This window comes from Cricetulus griseus, chromosome 9 (assembly GCF_003668045.3).
Source record: "Cricetulus griseus strain 17A/GY chromosome 9, alternate assembly CriGri-PICRH-1.0, whole genome shotgun sequence".
Lineage (NCBI taxonomy): Eukaryota > Metazoa > Chordata > Mammalia > Rodentia > Cricetidae > Cricetulus > Cricetulus griseus.
The window spans coordinates 11,471,215-11,485,905 of NC_048602.1; the positions used below are offsets into that span (position 1 = coordinate 11,471,215).

Consider the following 14,691-nt stretch of genomic DNA (forward strand, 5'->3'; position numbering starts at 1 on the left):
TAGGTTCCCCAGGCCGTCTGTCAAGGGGATAGGGAACTTTGGGGCGGGTCAGTCCTTATGCCTTGGCTGAGTGGAGTCTGGGGAGAGGGATGCGTGGTGGATTTATGTTCTGTGTTAGAATGGGGTGTGGGTAGAGCTGGGGGGCATGTCAGTGGAGGGGCAGAAGTGGCACACCGCACCAAATCTCTGTGAGCCCCTCCTTTCTGTCACTAAACATGTCTTCCCCGGGGGCAGTAAACTGATAACAGATGCTGTGTTGTAGCAATGAATGATTTAGTTGAAGACCCCCTGCCTGCTCAGGAGCTGAGAGCTACAGCTCCTTTCCTGCCCCATAGCCACTCCTGGACTGACAGAACAGGAAGGGAGTTGATAGACAAGTCTGTGGAGGCCGTGCAGGTACCCAGTCCTCATGACAGTGCAGAAGCCCCTCTCCTTCTCCTGTGTTCAACGTCACCTTGTAGGGGTTAGGGCCTCGTCCTCTCACCATCTTCATCGCCTCAGTGGGGTAGGGCTGGGAGTCCATACTGCAGAGGAAGAGAGTGAGGTCTGCTCAAGATCTCAGGCTGACTCCAACAGGCAGGCACACACCTTCCGGCCCCTCTACAAGGGTCAAGGGGTAAATAGGGCTGGAAGTCTGGGCCCCACAGATAGGTACGTGATCACGCTGGGGGCATGCCCATCCATCTAGGAGAAGGTGCAGGTGGGTATGTGATTTTTGGGTGATACTCGAGTGACTAGGCTGTGAGCTCCACGTGGCCTTGCCTCCCCCATCCCTTTGGGCTCTTTGCAGCTTCCCCAGGTGGTAGTTTGGGTTTTCACTCCAGCCTCAGACTTCCTTCCTCAGCCTCTGCCCCCCCACCCCCCGGATGTGGTGACAGCCAGCACTGTACGACCTCAGCTGCCCCAGCAACACTCAACAGTAAGGGGGGGCTCTTGTGGACAGGTCGTTGCTTTAAAGCTGTGAAGACTAGCGGGGAGCCTCTGCCTGATTGTTAGGTAGAAGTCAGAATTGCTCCTGATGGAGTTGGGGTTGGTTACACAGGCCTGGCTCGAAGGCTCTCAGTAGATGGTAACTTTTAGATTTCCTGATTTTGCACTATTGTATTTAGGAGAAGGGTGGAGGTCAGAGGACAACCCAGCTGGTTCTCCTTTGATTAGGTGAGTCTCCAGGATTGAACTCAGGTCAGTGAGCTTGGCAGCAAGTGCCTTTACCCACTGAGCCATCTCACTACCCAGCCAGAAGCCCCTGAGTCTGGTGCCTCCCGTTTCTCTCTGCAAAATTTAAGGGCAGCCACTTGAGCTGTGTTCCAGGCAGGCACCTGTATTGCGTCTCCGGAATACAGCCTCCTGACAGAGAAACTAAGGCTCACAGAGGGGGAAGCCCCTACCTCAAGTCACACAGCCAGAAAGATGTAGGCACCCGCTCTATGAAGTGGTGTTGCCCTCTGGCGTGCCACCTCGGTTGGGGGGGTTCAGGCTCTGTCGTACCCCTCTCAGTTTAACTCACTGGAGTGTTCCAGACCCGGGGCTAAGCTCTCCTGTGCATCCCGAGGCCTCGTGGCGGGGGGAGATGGGACCAAGAGCTGGAAAGCCATCGTCGTCTGACAGCGATTTCCGAGCCTTTTCCCTGGGGTGAGCGCCGGATGCGGGCCAGTCTGACAGCTAGCTCCCTCTTTGAACCTCCAAGCGCCCGCCCCTCCCGCTCGCCCGCTCGCCCGCGGTTGACTGCAGCGCAAAGTTAACTTTCCAGACTGGAGCGTGCGGAGGAAGCAGCGCTGACCCTGCCGCCCTCCTCCCACTCGAGCCACCAGATCGCCCCTTGTCTCGTCCTCTCTCCCCCCCACCCGTCCCCCCCAGCGCCCCAACTCCCTGGTGCCAGGTCCCGCCTTCCCCTTCCGCCCCAGGCCCCTGGGTCAAAGGCCCCGCCCCGCGGCGTCACGGAGCCCCGTGTTGATTGGCCGGCTGCGCCATCGTCGTTCCCGAGACTTCCTTCTGGGCCGCTGCCGCCGACTTAAAACTTTGAAGGGGGGGAAGAAAAAAAAAAAAAAAAAAAAGAGCCACCGCACTGTGCGACCCTCCCTTGCCCCCCACCCGCCCCGCCTCCGGCAACGCCGCCTTCGCCGCCGCCGCCCCTGACCCAGCTTTTCTCCACCGTCCGCGCGCGACCTGTAAGAGTCTCTCCCCTCAGCCCTGGCCCCGGGACCCCTCTGTCCCCATCCCCGGCCGGTCGGGTCTCCAGGATCCGCTCGGTCCCTGCGGACCCTCGGGCCTCCCGCTCTGAGCTCCAGCCCGCCGTCAAGTCTGCTGGGTCCCGGGTGGGATCCCCCGACCCCCACCCCCGGCTCCCCCACCCCCGGCTCCCCCGTCCCCGGCTCCCTCCGGCTCTGCTCCCCCGACCCCGGCTCCTCCCGACCCCCGGCTCCCCCATCCCGGCTCCCCCGACCCCCGGCTCCCCCACCCCGGCTCCCCATCCCCCGGCTCCCTCCGGCTCTGCTCCCCCCGACCCCCGGCTCCCCCACCCGGCTCCCCCGACCCCCGGCTCGCCGACTCCCGGCTCCCCCGACCCCCGGATCTCCCGACCCCTCTCCCCCACCCCCGGCTCCCCCGACTCCCGGCTCCCCGACCCCCGGCTCCCCCCGACCCCCGGATCTCTCGACCCCGGCTCCCCCGACCTCCGGCTCCCCCCGACCCCCGGATCTCTCGACCCCCGGCTCCCCCGACCCCCGGCTCCCCCATCCCCGGCTCCCCCATCCCCGGCTCCCCCGACCCCGGCTCCCCCGATCCCCGGCTCCCCCCGACCCCCGGATCTCCCGACCCCTCTCCCCCACCCCCGGCTCCCCCGGCTCCGCTCCCCCGATCCCGGCTCCCCCATCCCCGGCTCTGCTCCCCCGGCTCCGCTCCCCCCATCCCCGGCTCCGCTCCCCCCACCCCCTGCTCCGCTCCCCCGACCCTGTGTCTCGCAGCGGCCTCGGTTCGCGGGGTCCCTGCTTCCCGGGCTAGCCTGCTCCACTCCACGGCTTTCCCTTCTGACTCCCGGCCTGGGGCCCACTCGATCCCTTTTCTCTCACTGCCCAGGGTCCCGCCGTCCTCCAGTCCCTCCCTCAGCCTGACAGACCCGTCTCTCTCTCAAATGCCCGCCTTCTTACCGCCACCGCCACCGCCACCGCCGCACCACAGCTCCCGGATCTAGGTCCCAGGTCCCTCGGGGACCCCCCCCCGACCCTCCCTCCGTTCCTCCCTCCTTCCCTCCCTCCGTCCCGGGCCGGGCCGGGCGCCCGCAGCTCCGGGGCTGGCTGGCTCCCCCATGGCCGCCGCCCCCTCCCATCCCGCCGGACTCCCCGGCTCCCCCGGGCCCGGGGCTCCTCCACCCCCCGCGGGCGGCTCGGATCTCCAGTCACCGCCGCCACCTCTGCTGCCTCAGCTCCCGACTCCGGCCTCCGGGGTCTCCTTTCACATCCAGATCGGATTGACCCGAGAGTTCGTGCTCTTGCCGGCCGCCTCCGAGCTGGCCCAAGTGAAGCAACTGGCCTGTTCGATCGTGGACCAGAAGGTGAGGGCACGGGGTGGGGGGGGGGGGGGGGGATCCCATAAAGAAGCGGCTTCAGAGGTGGCCTGGGGCTTGCTGGGGAGAGAGGAGGTGTGTGTCTGGGGGGGACTGGGGGGCTTAGGTCGTAACTGAGCCGAGGAGGGGCAACCACTACTCTCCAGTTGTGTCCTTACTCCACCACCGGTTTGAGAGAGGCCCGGGTAGGGGTGGGGTGCCCCAGAGGCCTCCCCAAATTGCATGTCCCTGCTTGCTGCTGCTGCTGCTGCTGCTGCTGCTGTTGTTGTTTTCTTCTGCAGCGGGCAGAAAGGAAGGGAGGGGCCTGCCAGGTGTGGAGTGGGGAGGAGGTAGGGGCAAAGGGGAGCTGCCCATCGGGATCGGGATCAGGGGGGACCTCTCCTGATGGTCCCCCCCTGGGCCTCGGTTCTTTGGAAACAGTAGAAACTGAAGCCATGCCGGCCATGGTGATCGGGTGACATGTGTGGGTGTGGATGTGTGGACAGGCTGCCAGGGACAAGCAAGGTCTCTCTCTGCGTGCAATCTCTACCCTTTCCCAGGCCTCAGATGGGGTGTGAAGGAGCAAGGCACCCCCCTCCCCCCCCCCAAAAAAAAGCCCTGCAGACTCTGTCTGCTCTCCTAATCACAGTTTCCCTATGTTACTCTTCGCTTTGGATATCAAGGTTCCTCCCTTGAGTGTCATGGCAAGAGGGAACCGTGTAGGACTACATGCCCAAATCCTAGGAACGTTAAAAGTTACAACCAGGCCAGGTGGTAGTGGCTCACGTCTTTAATCCCAGCATGTAAGGAGGAGGCAGAGGCAGGAGGAGCTCTGTGAGTGTGAGGCCACCTTGGTCTATAGAGTGAGTTCCAGGACAGCCAGGGCTACACAGAGAAACCCTGTCTTAACAAACAAACAAAAGTTATGACCAGGCTGGTAGAGCACTTGCCAACCAAGCAAAAGCCCTGGGTTCCAACACACACACACACACACACACACACACACACACACACACACACACGTCCCTGTCCCAGGCTTGGGGATGTTCGTGTGTCGTTAAGTGCCTGATTGTGAAACTGTGAGAACTTCAGAGTTCTGAGTAGCTGGACACTGAAATCTTCCCACACTAAGGCATTCAAGTATTAGAATCTTAAGTTTATCTTGTTGCTACATCATAAGAATCCTAGATGACACTGATAATACGACAGTTACCGTTGGAAACCAGAATGTGTAATTCTATAATGAGAGCACGTTGGAATCCAAAAACATCAGATTTAGGCTTTTCTCAGGCTCCTGGAAATGGATCCTTCGGGCTTTGGGGAAGCAGCAGGAACAGGGCCTCCTCCCCCATTTTTTCCAGGCGGTGAAACTAGTTTAGAAAGTGATCTCCCAGGCCTGGCCCTTTTGTAATCCCAGCACTGGGAAGGCAGAGGCAGGAGGATCAGGAGCTTTAAGTCAGGCTAGGACATCTCCAGACCCTGTCTCAGAGACAGAGAGAGTAAAAGAAAAAAGGAAACTAGATCAAGCCACCATGAGGGGCGAGGCTTTCTGTAGAAAGGGGCTGGTTTTCTGTAGAAGGTGCAGGGTGGGCAGGGCTGTGCCCACCAACTCCCCAAGTCCAGCCCAGCTCTCACTGGGCTTGATGGTAAGCAGGGCTGGGGCTCCAGCACATTGTCCCTGGAGTGAAATCCTTGGTACCAGAGAGTTCAGATCCCCAGGGTCCCCTCCTCAGGCCCAGCCTAGTTTGTTTTCTGCTCTTCCTGGGGTACAGGTGCTGTAATTTAGGGCCCCTTCCTGCCTGCCTTCCTTCCCGGTGCCCCACCTGGGCAGTTTCACTTTCTGTTTTACGGTGTTTCATTTCCTGTCCCCTCCCAACGCACACCTGGGTCTTTGGAGCCTTGGGATAAGGGGAGGCCTCCCTACCTCCAGCTATCTTGAGCACCCCCCCCAAAAAAAACTCCTAAGCCCCCTCCTTTCTAGTTCATTCTGCCTCAATGCTGGGCTTAGCGCCAGGTAACAGGGACAATAGATTCAGGAAGGAAGCTGGGGTGGAGATGTGGCCAAAAGAGGAGGGGGTGATCACTCAGTGTCCCGCCAGCTCTGGAAAACCCAAAGTGTTCATTATGTCACGGGGGCCTTTAACCCCCACCCCCCACCCCACCCACCCACCCACCCCCACCATTGACCCCCAGCCCTTCCCCTGCTGGTCCCTCCACCAGACTAGCCAGTGCCCACCCCCCCAGAACACCTGCCCCCCCCATCCTGCTGGCTGGAGCTGGGGTTGGGAGGGGTCAGACAGGAAGCGGTGGGCTGTAGGGTCTCGGTTTCCGGGGGAAGCAGCCGGTTCTGCCCCTAGAGGGTTCAAGTAGGCTGCCGCCGGCTGCTCTGAGCTTTTCTGTCGCCACTCCCCTCCCCCTTCCATCCGTCAGTTCCCAGAGTGTGGCTTCTACGGCCTGTACGACAAGATCCTGCTCTTCAAACATGACCCCACGTCTGCCAACCTCCTGCAGCTGGTGCGGTCAGCTGCGGATATCCAGGAGGGCGACCTGGTGGAGGTGGTTCTGTCGGGTGAGGAGCCAGGCCTCTGGGAGGGAGGGGTGGCTGAAGGTGGGCACCGCTGGGGCTCACCCGTGATCCCAGCATTCCCGGGGGCACAGATAGTTCTGAGAAGTGCCACGGGTTTAAGGCCAGCTTGGGCTAAAGAGTGAGACACCGGGGCTGGACAGGTGGCTCAGGGTTAGTCAAGAACGCTGGTTCTCTCACCACCAGTCGACTGTAGCTCCAGTCCCAAGGCATCTGACGCCCGCCCTCTTTTGACTTGACCTCCGCAGGCACAGGCATAATGCTGGCAAAAAAAATCCGCTCAGGAGGCGGATCTCTGTGGGTTCGAGGCCAGCCTGGTTTATAGAGTGAGTTCCAGAACAGGTTCCAAAGCTACAGAGAAACCCTGTCTCGAAAAACCAAAAAAAAAAAAAAAAAAAAAAAAAAAGAAAGAAAGAAAGAAAAAAATGACTACCACTGGACCCAGTTAGCAGGCCCCTTCCTTTATGGTAGTGGGGATTGAACCTGGAATCTTGCACTTTTGAGGCAAGCGCTGCACCGGTGAGCTATACCCTCAGCCCACCAGAACTGTTTTACATTTTGTGTGTGTTTGTGTGTGAGACAGCTTCTGGGAATTGTTGCACCAAATGGGTCCCACGTGTCGGGAGTCAGATTGCCAGGATTGGCAGCAAGCATCTTTTAATTGCTGAGCTGTCTCACTGGCTCCAGGACTATTTTATTCTGTTTATTTATTTTGTTTATTTGTTTATTTATTTATTTATTTATTTTGAGGCAGGGTCTCATTATGTAGCTCTGGCTGTCTAGGAACTCACTCTGTAGACCAGGCTAGCCTTGAACTCACAGAGATCCACCCGTCTCTGCCTCTGAGTGCTGTGGTTAAAGGCATGCGCCATCACCACCCAGCACTCAGGACTGTTTTAATATTGAAAAAAAATAGTAAGTACTCTGCCCACTAAACAACTCATTAATTCCCTCCTATCAGGAGGCATATAGGCGTTTTGCCTAGTGGGGAGCTGGAATTCTTTTGTATTTATTTATTTATTTGGAACCAAGTTTCTCTGTGTAGCCCTGGCTGTCCTAGAACTCACTCTGTAGACCAGGCATCTACCTTCTTGGCTCAAGTGTACGCTCCTCCTTGCTGCCTACAGCCTCCGCCACGTTTGAGGACTTCCAGATCCGTCCGCATGCTCTCACTGTACACTCATACCGCGCTCCCGCCTTCTGCGACCACTGTGGGGAGATGCTCTTCGGTCTTGTGCGCCAGGGCCTCAAGTGTGATGGTGAGGGGCGGAGGGTTTGGGGTCCAGGGTTTGGGAAGGCTGGGGCTGGGGTGGGGCTGGGTTCAAGGAGTGAAGTTTAGAAGGTGGGCGAGGCGAAAACTCCCTAAGGGAAACTTTGGGAGAGGAATGGGATTAAAGTGTGTGGGCGGAGCCCAGGGTGTGGGGCTAATGGGCTAGGTTAGGGCTCCAGGGCTAAATTTGGGGAATAGGGAGGGGTCTGGGCCCCCGGGCTCTGGAATGGGTGTGGAGTTTAGGAGGTGATCCTTGGTAACTGAAGTTAGGGGTTCCTGGACAAAGCAGGGAAGGAGTCAGAGCTCGGGTCTGGGGCTAGGGCATAGGAAAATGGGGCTCCCAGAGTAAGAACTTGGAGATTTTTTTTATTTTTATGTTTTGTGCATGGGTGTTTTGCATGAATATATTTCTGTTACACCGCATGCATGGGTTTGGGAACTGAACCCGGGTCCTCTTCTACAAGAGTAACAAATGCTCAGACCGCTGAGCCATCTCTGGGGAGATCTCGACGGAAGAACGAGCTCGTGTCAGTCAGGGGCCAAGCAGAGAAACAGAACAGAGAGACATAGTAAAGGCTTATCTGTAGGAATTTGCCTGGAGGACTTCAAGGCTGGCCAGGCAGCTCCGCAATCCTCGGGACGGCCTGTCTGGGGTCGTGGGTACCACAGGCTGAATTCTATGGGCTGGGATTCTCAACTCCTCATAGTTTTTAGGTCTAGTGAAAATCAGGCGCATTCATCAACAGGATGTGGACTTGAGCACTGAGTTTTAGGGTGCCCCATCCATGTTTGCTGTGGAGGGCAGGACAGGCTGCTTGTTTAGATTGGGGGGCATACCTAGTAGTGAGTGCAGGTTTGAGCTCTGACGGTCTTGCGCCCTCTGCAGGCTGCGGGCTGAATTACCACAAACGCTGTGCCTTCAGCATCCCTAACAACTGCAGCGGTGCTCGCAAGCGCCGCCTGTCATCCACGTCTCTGGCCAGTGGCCATTCTGTGCGCCTAGGAAGCTCCGAATCCCTACCCTGCACCGCTGAGGAGCTGGTGAGGGGGCTGGAGAATGGGGGTGGGCGGGGAGGGTGGGAGGCTGGGGGCTGATGGGGCCAGGCAGGTGCTAATAAACTCATCCGTTCCTTCCACCCTCGCTGCTGGGTAGAGCCGTAGCACCACCGACCTCCTTCCTCGCCGGCCACCCTCGTCGTCGTCGTCCTCCTCTTCCTCTTCCTTCTACACAGGCCGACCCATTGAGCTGGACAAGATGCTGATGTCCAAGGTCAAGGTGCCGCACACCTTCCTTATACACAGCTACACACGGCCCACCGTTTGCCAGGCCTGCAAGAAGCTGCTCAAGGGTCTATTCCGCCAGGGCCTGCAGTGCAAAGGTCAGTAGGACCAGCTGGGAAGACTGTGGGTCTCAATCCACCCCTCAGGAGGAGCACGGCATCTCAGACCCATGTTCCGAATCCAGGCCACCCTGGAGGTCTCAGGAGTTCTAGAACCCTAAACCCTTGGAAATGTAGATTCCTAGAACAGGATAGAATTCACACTGTAAGACCCAAGGATCTGAGAGTCAGGGAACCTTAGGAGCAGACGATTCAAGACTTCTGGAGCCAGGCAATGGTGGCACAAGCTTTTAATCCCAACACTTGGGAGGCAGAGGCAGGCGGATCTCTGTGAGTTCGAGGCCAGCCAGGGCTGTTACACAGAGAAAGGCTGTCTTGCAAAACCAAATATATATACAGATATATATTCAAGACTTCTGAAATCATCTGGAATTACACACCTGTAATCCCACCCAGCACTTGACATGTTGAGACACGAGGGTCAGGAATTCAAGACGAGCGCCAGCTACATAGTTTGAGGCCAACCTGAACTACGTGAAATATTGTGAGGTTCTAGGGTCCATCCTCAGTACCCCACCTTTGAGCTAGATGGTGCCACACAAGCCTGTAATCAGCCTGGGAGTTAAGTCACCTCCTGCCTTAGCCAATTCCTGTCCAAACCGGGCTCCGGGAGGTCTTCAAAACAACAATAAAAATATCTAGAAGAAAGAGGAAAGATAAAAAAGACTGGGTCATTGGGGTCACTCAACAGGTTAGAGGTGCTTGCTGCCAAACCTCATGACCTGAGTTCAGTCCCCAGGCCCCACGTAGTAGGATAGATAGAGCCACCTCCCACAAATTACCCTCTGACATTTGCAAACATTATGGCATGTTCATGCATGGGCTTACGTGCATACACACACACACACACACACACACACACACACAAATAACTAAATAAATACATCTGATAAAAAATAAATAAAATGTTTGTCTTGGTCAGGCAGTGGTAGCACATTCCTTTAGTCCCAGCACTCAGGAGGCAGAGGCAGGCAGACCTCTGTGAGTTCAAGGCCAGCCTGGTCTACAGAGCTAGTTCCAGGACAGCCAGGGCTCCACAGAGAAACCCTGTCTTGAAACGCCTCCCCCCCCCCCCAAAAAAAAAAGTTTGATCTGATGGCCCATGCCTGTAAACCCAGCACTTGGAAGATGGAGACAAGAGGATCATGCCTGGCTATGTAGCAGGTTCTAGGCTAGTCTGAACTACCCTGTCTCAAACAAACAAACAAACAAACCACTATCCTGTAGCTCTTACCTGTGGAGCTATCTCCTCAATCTTTATAGTGCAAATCTTAATCCTGGCACGGCTGAGGCTGGAGGATTGCCAGGAATTAGATGCTAGCCAGCCTAGGCTACATAGTGAGACATTGTCACACACACACACAGTAACTGTCCTTTCCTGCCCATCCCTTTATCCCTGTCTCCTCAGACTGCAAGTTTAACTGTCACAAGCGATGTGCTACCCGAGTCCCTAACGACTGTCTCGGGGAGGCGCTCATCAATGGAGGTAAGGCCCTTCACGTCAGAAAGGGACAGGGTGGGACTGGCTGGGAGCCCCTCTGATGGCCCTGTCCCCACAGATGTGCCGATGGAGGAGGCCGCTGACTACAGCGAGGCTGACAAGAGCTCCCTCTCAGATGACTTGGATGACTCGGGTGTCATCCCAGGCTCCCACTCAGAGAATGCTCTCCATGCCAGTGAGGAAGAGGAAGGCGAGGGAGGCAAGGCCCAGAGGTACCAGGGCCCCTTCAGGAGGCTCTTCCCCGCTTCCCCGCTGCAAGCCTCTGTTTCCCCCTCTCTAAGATGGGCTGATGTTAGTGTATGACTATATGACTATAAATGTTCTCAATTCTTGAGCCGCAGCTTTTTGGGTTCTCTTTCTTGCTTCTTTTTAGCCAGGCGTTGGTGGCGCACGCCTTTAATCCCAGTACTTGGGAGGTAGAGGCAGGCGAATCTCTGTGAGTTTGAGGCCAGCATGATCTACAGAGCGAGTTTCAGGACAGTAAAGAGACATTTAATTTTGAGGGGAAGAGGTTGGGTTTTGGGTGGGCATTTAAAGACAGGGTTTCTCACTGTGTAGCTCTGGCTGTCCTGGAACTCACCCTGTAGACCAGGCTGGCCTCAAAACTTAGAGATCCACCTGCCTCTGCCTCCTGATTGCTGGGGTTAAAAGCGTGGGTGACACCACTGCCAGCTTCTTCCTTGATCATTTAAAATGTTTTCTTTTCTCTCTGTTTAAAGTTCAAGGACAATCTATTTAGTGTCAACATGGGCAAACTGTAAATCTCAGCTGCTGCCCTGAGGGGTTAGAAAAGCGAGGGAGCCATGCCTGTTTGGTCCAGGGTCCAAGAAAGATGGCAGGTTCAGCAACAGAAGTGGCTCAAGAGGAGGCAGAGCTTCAGAGCTGTGAAGTCGGGAGTCTAGATTCCAGTTAGCACTCACCGGAGGTCCTCTGTAAGCCAGGCTCTGTGCCAAGCTCCTTGGAAAGCTGGAGACTGAGGTACCGAGAGGTTAGGTACTTGCTAGATAGATAGTACTAAATATTGTAGTACTGGGGCTGGAACCCAGAGCCTTTTGCGTGGCAGTCTAAACCTCTAGCTACCTTTATAAGGTGGCCTTCTCAAGAGTCACCGGTCCTGCTGGGGATGTGGCTCAGTTAGGTACAGTGCTTGCCTAGCCAGCAGGAAGTGTGGCAAAAGGTTGGGGCAGGAGGACCAGTACTGGCCCAGGATGCATGAAACTATCTCAAAAGGCAAAGCCAGGGACTGGAGAGATGGCTCAGCTGCTCTTCCAGAGGACCTGGATGCAGTTTCCAGCACCCACATGACAGCTCACAACTGTAATTCAAGGGATCTGACACCCTCTTCTGATTCTTTCAGGCACCATGCTGTGCAAGCAAAACATTCATGGACATAACATAAGAAAAAAATATATATATATATATTAAAGATTTATTTATTTATTTAATTACATATACACTGTTCTACCTACATGCCAGAAGAGGGCACCAGATTAAATTGTAGATGGTTGTGAGCCACCATGTGGTTGCTGGGAATTGAACTCAGAACCTCTGGAAGAGCAGTCAGTGCTCTTAACCTCTGAGCCATCTCTCCAGCCCCCTCCAGCCCCATATTTTTAAGTTATGCTTTTTCTGTGTAGCCCTGACTATCCGGGAACTCACTCTGTAGTCCATGCTGGCCTTGAACTCAGAGTTTTACCTTCCGAGTACTGGGGATTAAAAGCATGTGCCACTATGCCCAACTAAAATAAGTCTAAAAAAATAAATAAACGAATAAATAAATAAATAAATAAACGCATAACCAGGTTAGCAAGACGGCTCAGCGGGTAGAGGTGTTTCATCCCTGCAAGCCACATTAAGGTGCAAGGAGAAAACTGACTTCACAAAGTTGTCCTTCACCTTCTCCACTTTCCAGTGGTGGGACAGCCCTCCCCCCCAACTCAAAAAATAATAAATAAAAAGGATCCTTAGCAGGGTGGGGTGAGGGGGTGCTGAGTAAAAAGAATCCATAAGGGGGCGCTGGAGAGCGGCTCCGTGGTTTAGAGCTCTTGTTGCTCTTGCAGAGGACCTGGGTTGTGCTCCCAGCACCCACTCACGTCAGGAGGCTTGCAATGTCTGTAACCGCGGCTCCTGGAAATCTGGCCTCCTCCTCTGCCCTCAGGCACACACACACACAGAGTACATTCATGCAAACACTGAAAATTTATTGTTTAATTAAAAAGTGAGACTCCCCTTGCTATGAAAATCTAAAATCTCAGTAGGGGAAGAAACAGCATTTTCACATGACTGCTCAATGACGTCCCTGTGGCTCCAGGCAGGACATGTGACATGTGACATCTGGCCCATTCCCTCCCCCCCCCCCCGCAGCTCACTGGGATATATCCCCCTGATGCGGGTGGTACAGTCTGTGCGACACACGACCCGGAAATCCAGCACCACTCTGCGGGAGGGCTGGGTGGTCCATTTCAGCAACAAGGACCCACTGGTGAGTTGGGGGTGGGCGCGGCTACTCCGGGTGGGTGGGGACAAGTGGGTGTGGTTAAACTTTTGGGTGGGCTGGAAGAACTTGAGTTGATAGGGGTCCTTGAAGCCTGTAAGGGCAGCATCCCTCTCTCTCTCTCTCTCTCTCTCTCTCTCTCTCTCTCTCTCTCTGGGTATGGATGGATGGGTGTGTTAGTGGGCGTGGTCAGAATTATGAGCCAGCCAGGGGAAAGTGGGTAGATGAGGCCGATTGGGGGTGTGAGTAGATTTAAAGGTTTGTTGAAAAAGCTTGGGCAGATGGAGTGCTCAGTGGCCAGGTGGGCGGGGCCTAGGCGGGCGGGGTTAGAGAGGGCAGGGCTGGCAAAGTCCAGGTTAAGTGGGGTCTGGGAACCCGGGTTCTGCAGGGCAGGGCTAGAACCGAGGAGGATCTGTTAGCGCGGAAGGAGGCCGGGCAGGATGTACAGAGCAGGGGGGGCGAGGCCAAGTGGAACCGCAGTCCCAGCGAGGGGAGGAGCTAGGCTGGGTATTGCGCTTGCAAACCACCTGGCTGTCAAGCTCACCCTGTCCGCGTCTTTCTGCCAGAGGAAGCGGCACTACTGGCGCCTAGACTGCAAATGCATCACCCTCTTCCAGAACAACACGACCAACAGATACTACAAGGTGGGCCCACGTCCTCCTCCCTCTCTCCCCTCCTCCTCCTCCCGTGGCCACCCCAGATCCTGACCCCAGCTCCCGCCATCTCCCACCCACTGCCTCCCTGCTTCTAGCGGTGAGGCCAGTACTGCCCACCCGATCCTAGCCTCGGTGCTCTCCAGCTGGGGGAGCAGGGCAGCCTCATGAGCCTCTTGGGCCTCCTGTATCCAGTGTGAGAACTCAAACATAACCTGTGGAAAGCAATGGGGTTGGGGCCTGGCATGGACAGGACTCCTGGTGATGGAGCTAGCCTGGCCTGGGACTTAGGGACCTGCCTGCCTCTGTCTCTTGAGGGCTGGGATTGAAGGCGCGATGCGCCATGCCCAACAAGCCTGTTACCGACAGTGAACCGGCGCCCTACGGTTTGTCTTCTCTGCAGCTCCCCTGTGCTGTGAGGTGCTGTGTTTCAGTGTCTGCTTCTACATGGCTCCTCACAGGAGTGTGACTTTGCTTCTCTGTAGCCGGGGCCTTTACTAAAACCTTCAGAGGCAGCGGGCATGGCGATGGGTCTGTGATCACAGTGTTCTGGGAGGTAGAGTCCAAGGCCAGCCCGGGCTCCAGGAGAGCCTGTGTCGCAAAAGTAAAACACACACACATAGACACAAAGTCATCAGTGTCCCGGCGACTCCATTGAGCTTGGAGTGAAGATCAGGTTCCTGGGCTGCAGAGATGGCTCAGCGATTTAAGAGCACTGGCTGCTGCTCCGCAGGACGGGAGTTCAGTTCCCAGCATACACAGGGCGGCTCACAACCGGCTGTAATGAGATCTGGCGCCCTCTGCTGGCATAAAGGTGTACAGGCAGATAGAGCACCATACACATAAAATAAATCTTTATCAGGTTCTACAGGCTCCATTGTGGCCCCTGCACATGCCCAGGCCTGCGTCTTTCTTGTCTTTTCCCATCTCTAGCCCGCCACATAGCTTGTTGCATAAGTCACCTTTTTCTTCTTTCTTTCTCTCTCTCTTTTTTTTTTTTTTGGTTTTCATTTTTTCGGGATAGGATTTCTCTGTGTAGTCTTGGCTGTCCTCGAACTCCCTCTATGGACCAGGCTGGCTTCAAACTCACAGAGATCCTCCCGTCTCTGCCTTCCAAACGCTGGGATTAAAGGTGTGCGCCACCACCGCTGGCATGAGACACATTTTCAAACCTAGGATCCAACTTAGGCCTGGTAAGCACTCTACCACTGAGCCACGCCCCCAGCCCCTCACTGGGGGATTCTAGGC

At 56.1% G+C, this 14,691-nt stretch overlaps 1 protein-coding gene across 2 annotated transcripts in view; it reads left to right on the top strand.

Moving 5' to 3' along the window:
* The first annotated feature begins 2,015 nt into the window (after positions 1-2,015).
* Prkd2 (protein kinase D2) overlaps positions 2,016-14,691 on the top strand; it is a 32,027-nt gene continuing 19,351 nt past the window's right edge. The window contains exons 1-10 of one of the 2 annotated variants that reach the window (XM_027431337.2): positions 2,016-2,168; positions 3,076-3,550; positions 5,972-6,110; positions 7,253-7,384; positions 8,282-8,436; positions 8,549-8,774; positions 10,204-10,281; positions 10,355-10,508; positions 12,661-12,778; positions 13,357-13,434. In XM_027431337.2, coding sequence (XP_027287138.1) covers positions 3,305-3,550; positions 5,972-6,110; positions 7,253-7,384; positions 8,282-8,436; positions 8,549-8,774; positions 10,204-10,281; positions 10,355-10,508; positions 12,661-12,778; positions 13,357-13,434 — 1,326 coding nt within the window. In that variant the 5' untranslated portion in view covers positions 2,016-2,168; positions 3,076-3,304. Of the gene's footprint in view, positions 2,169-2,931; positions 3,551-5,971; positions 6,111-7,252; positions 7,385-8,281; positions 8,437-8,548; positions 8,775-10,203; positions 10,282-10,354; positions 10,509-12,660; positions 12,779-13,356; positions 13,435-14,691 lie in introns of those variants that run through there. The other variant, XM_027431338.2, reaches the window with a different exon arrangement.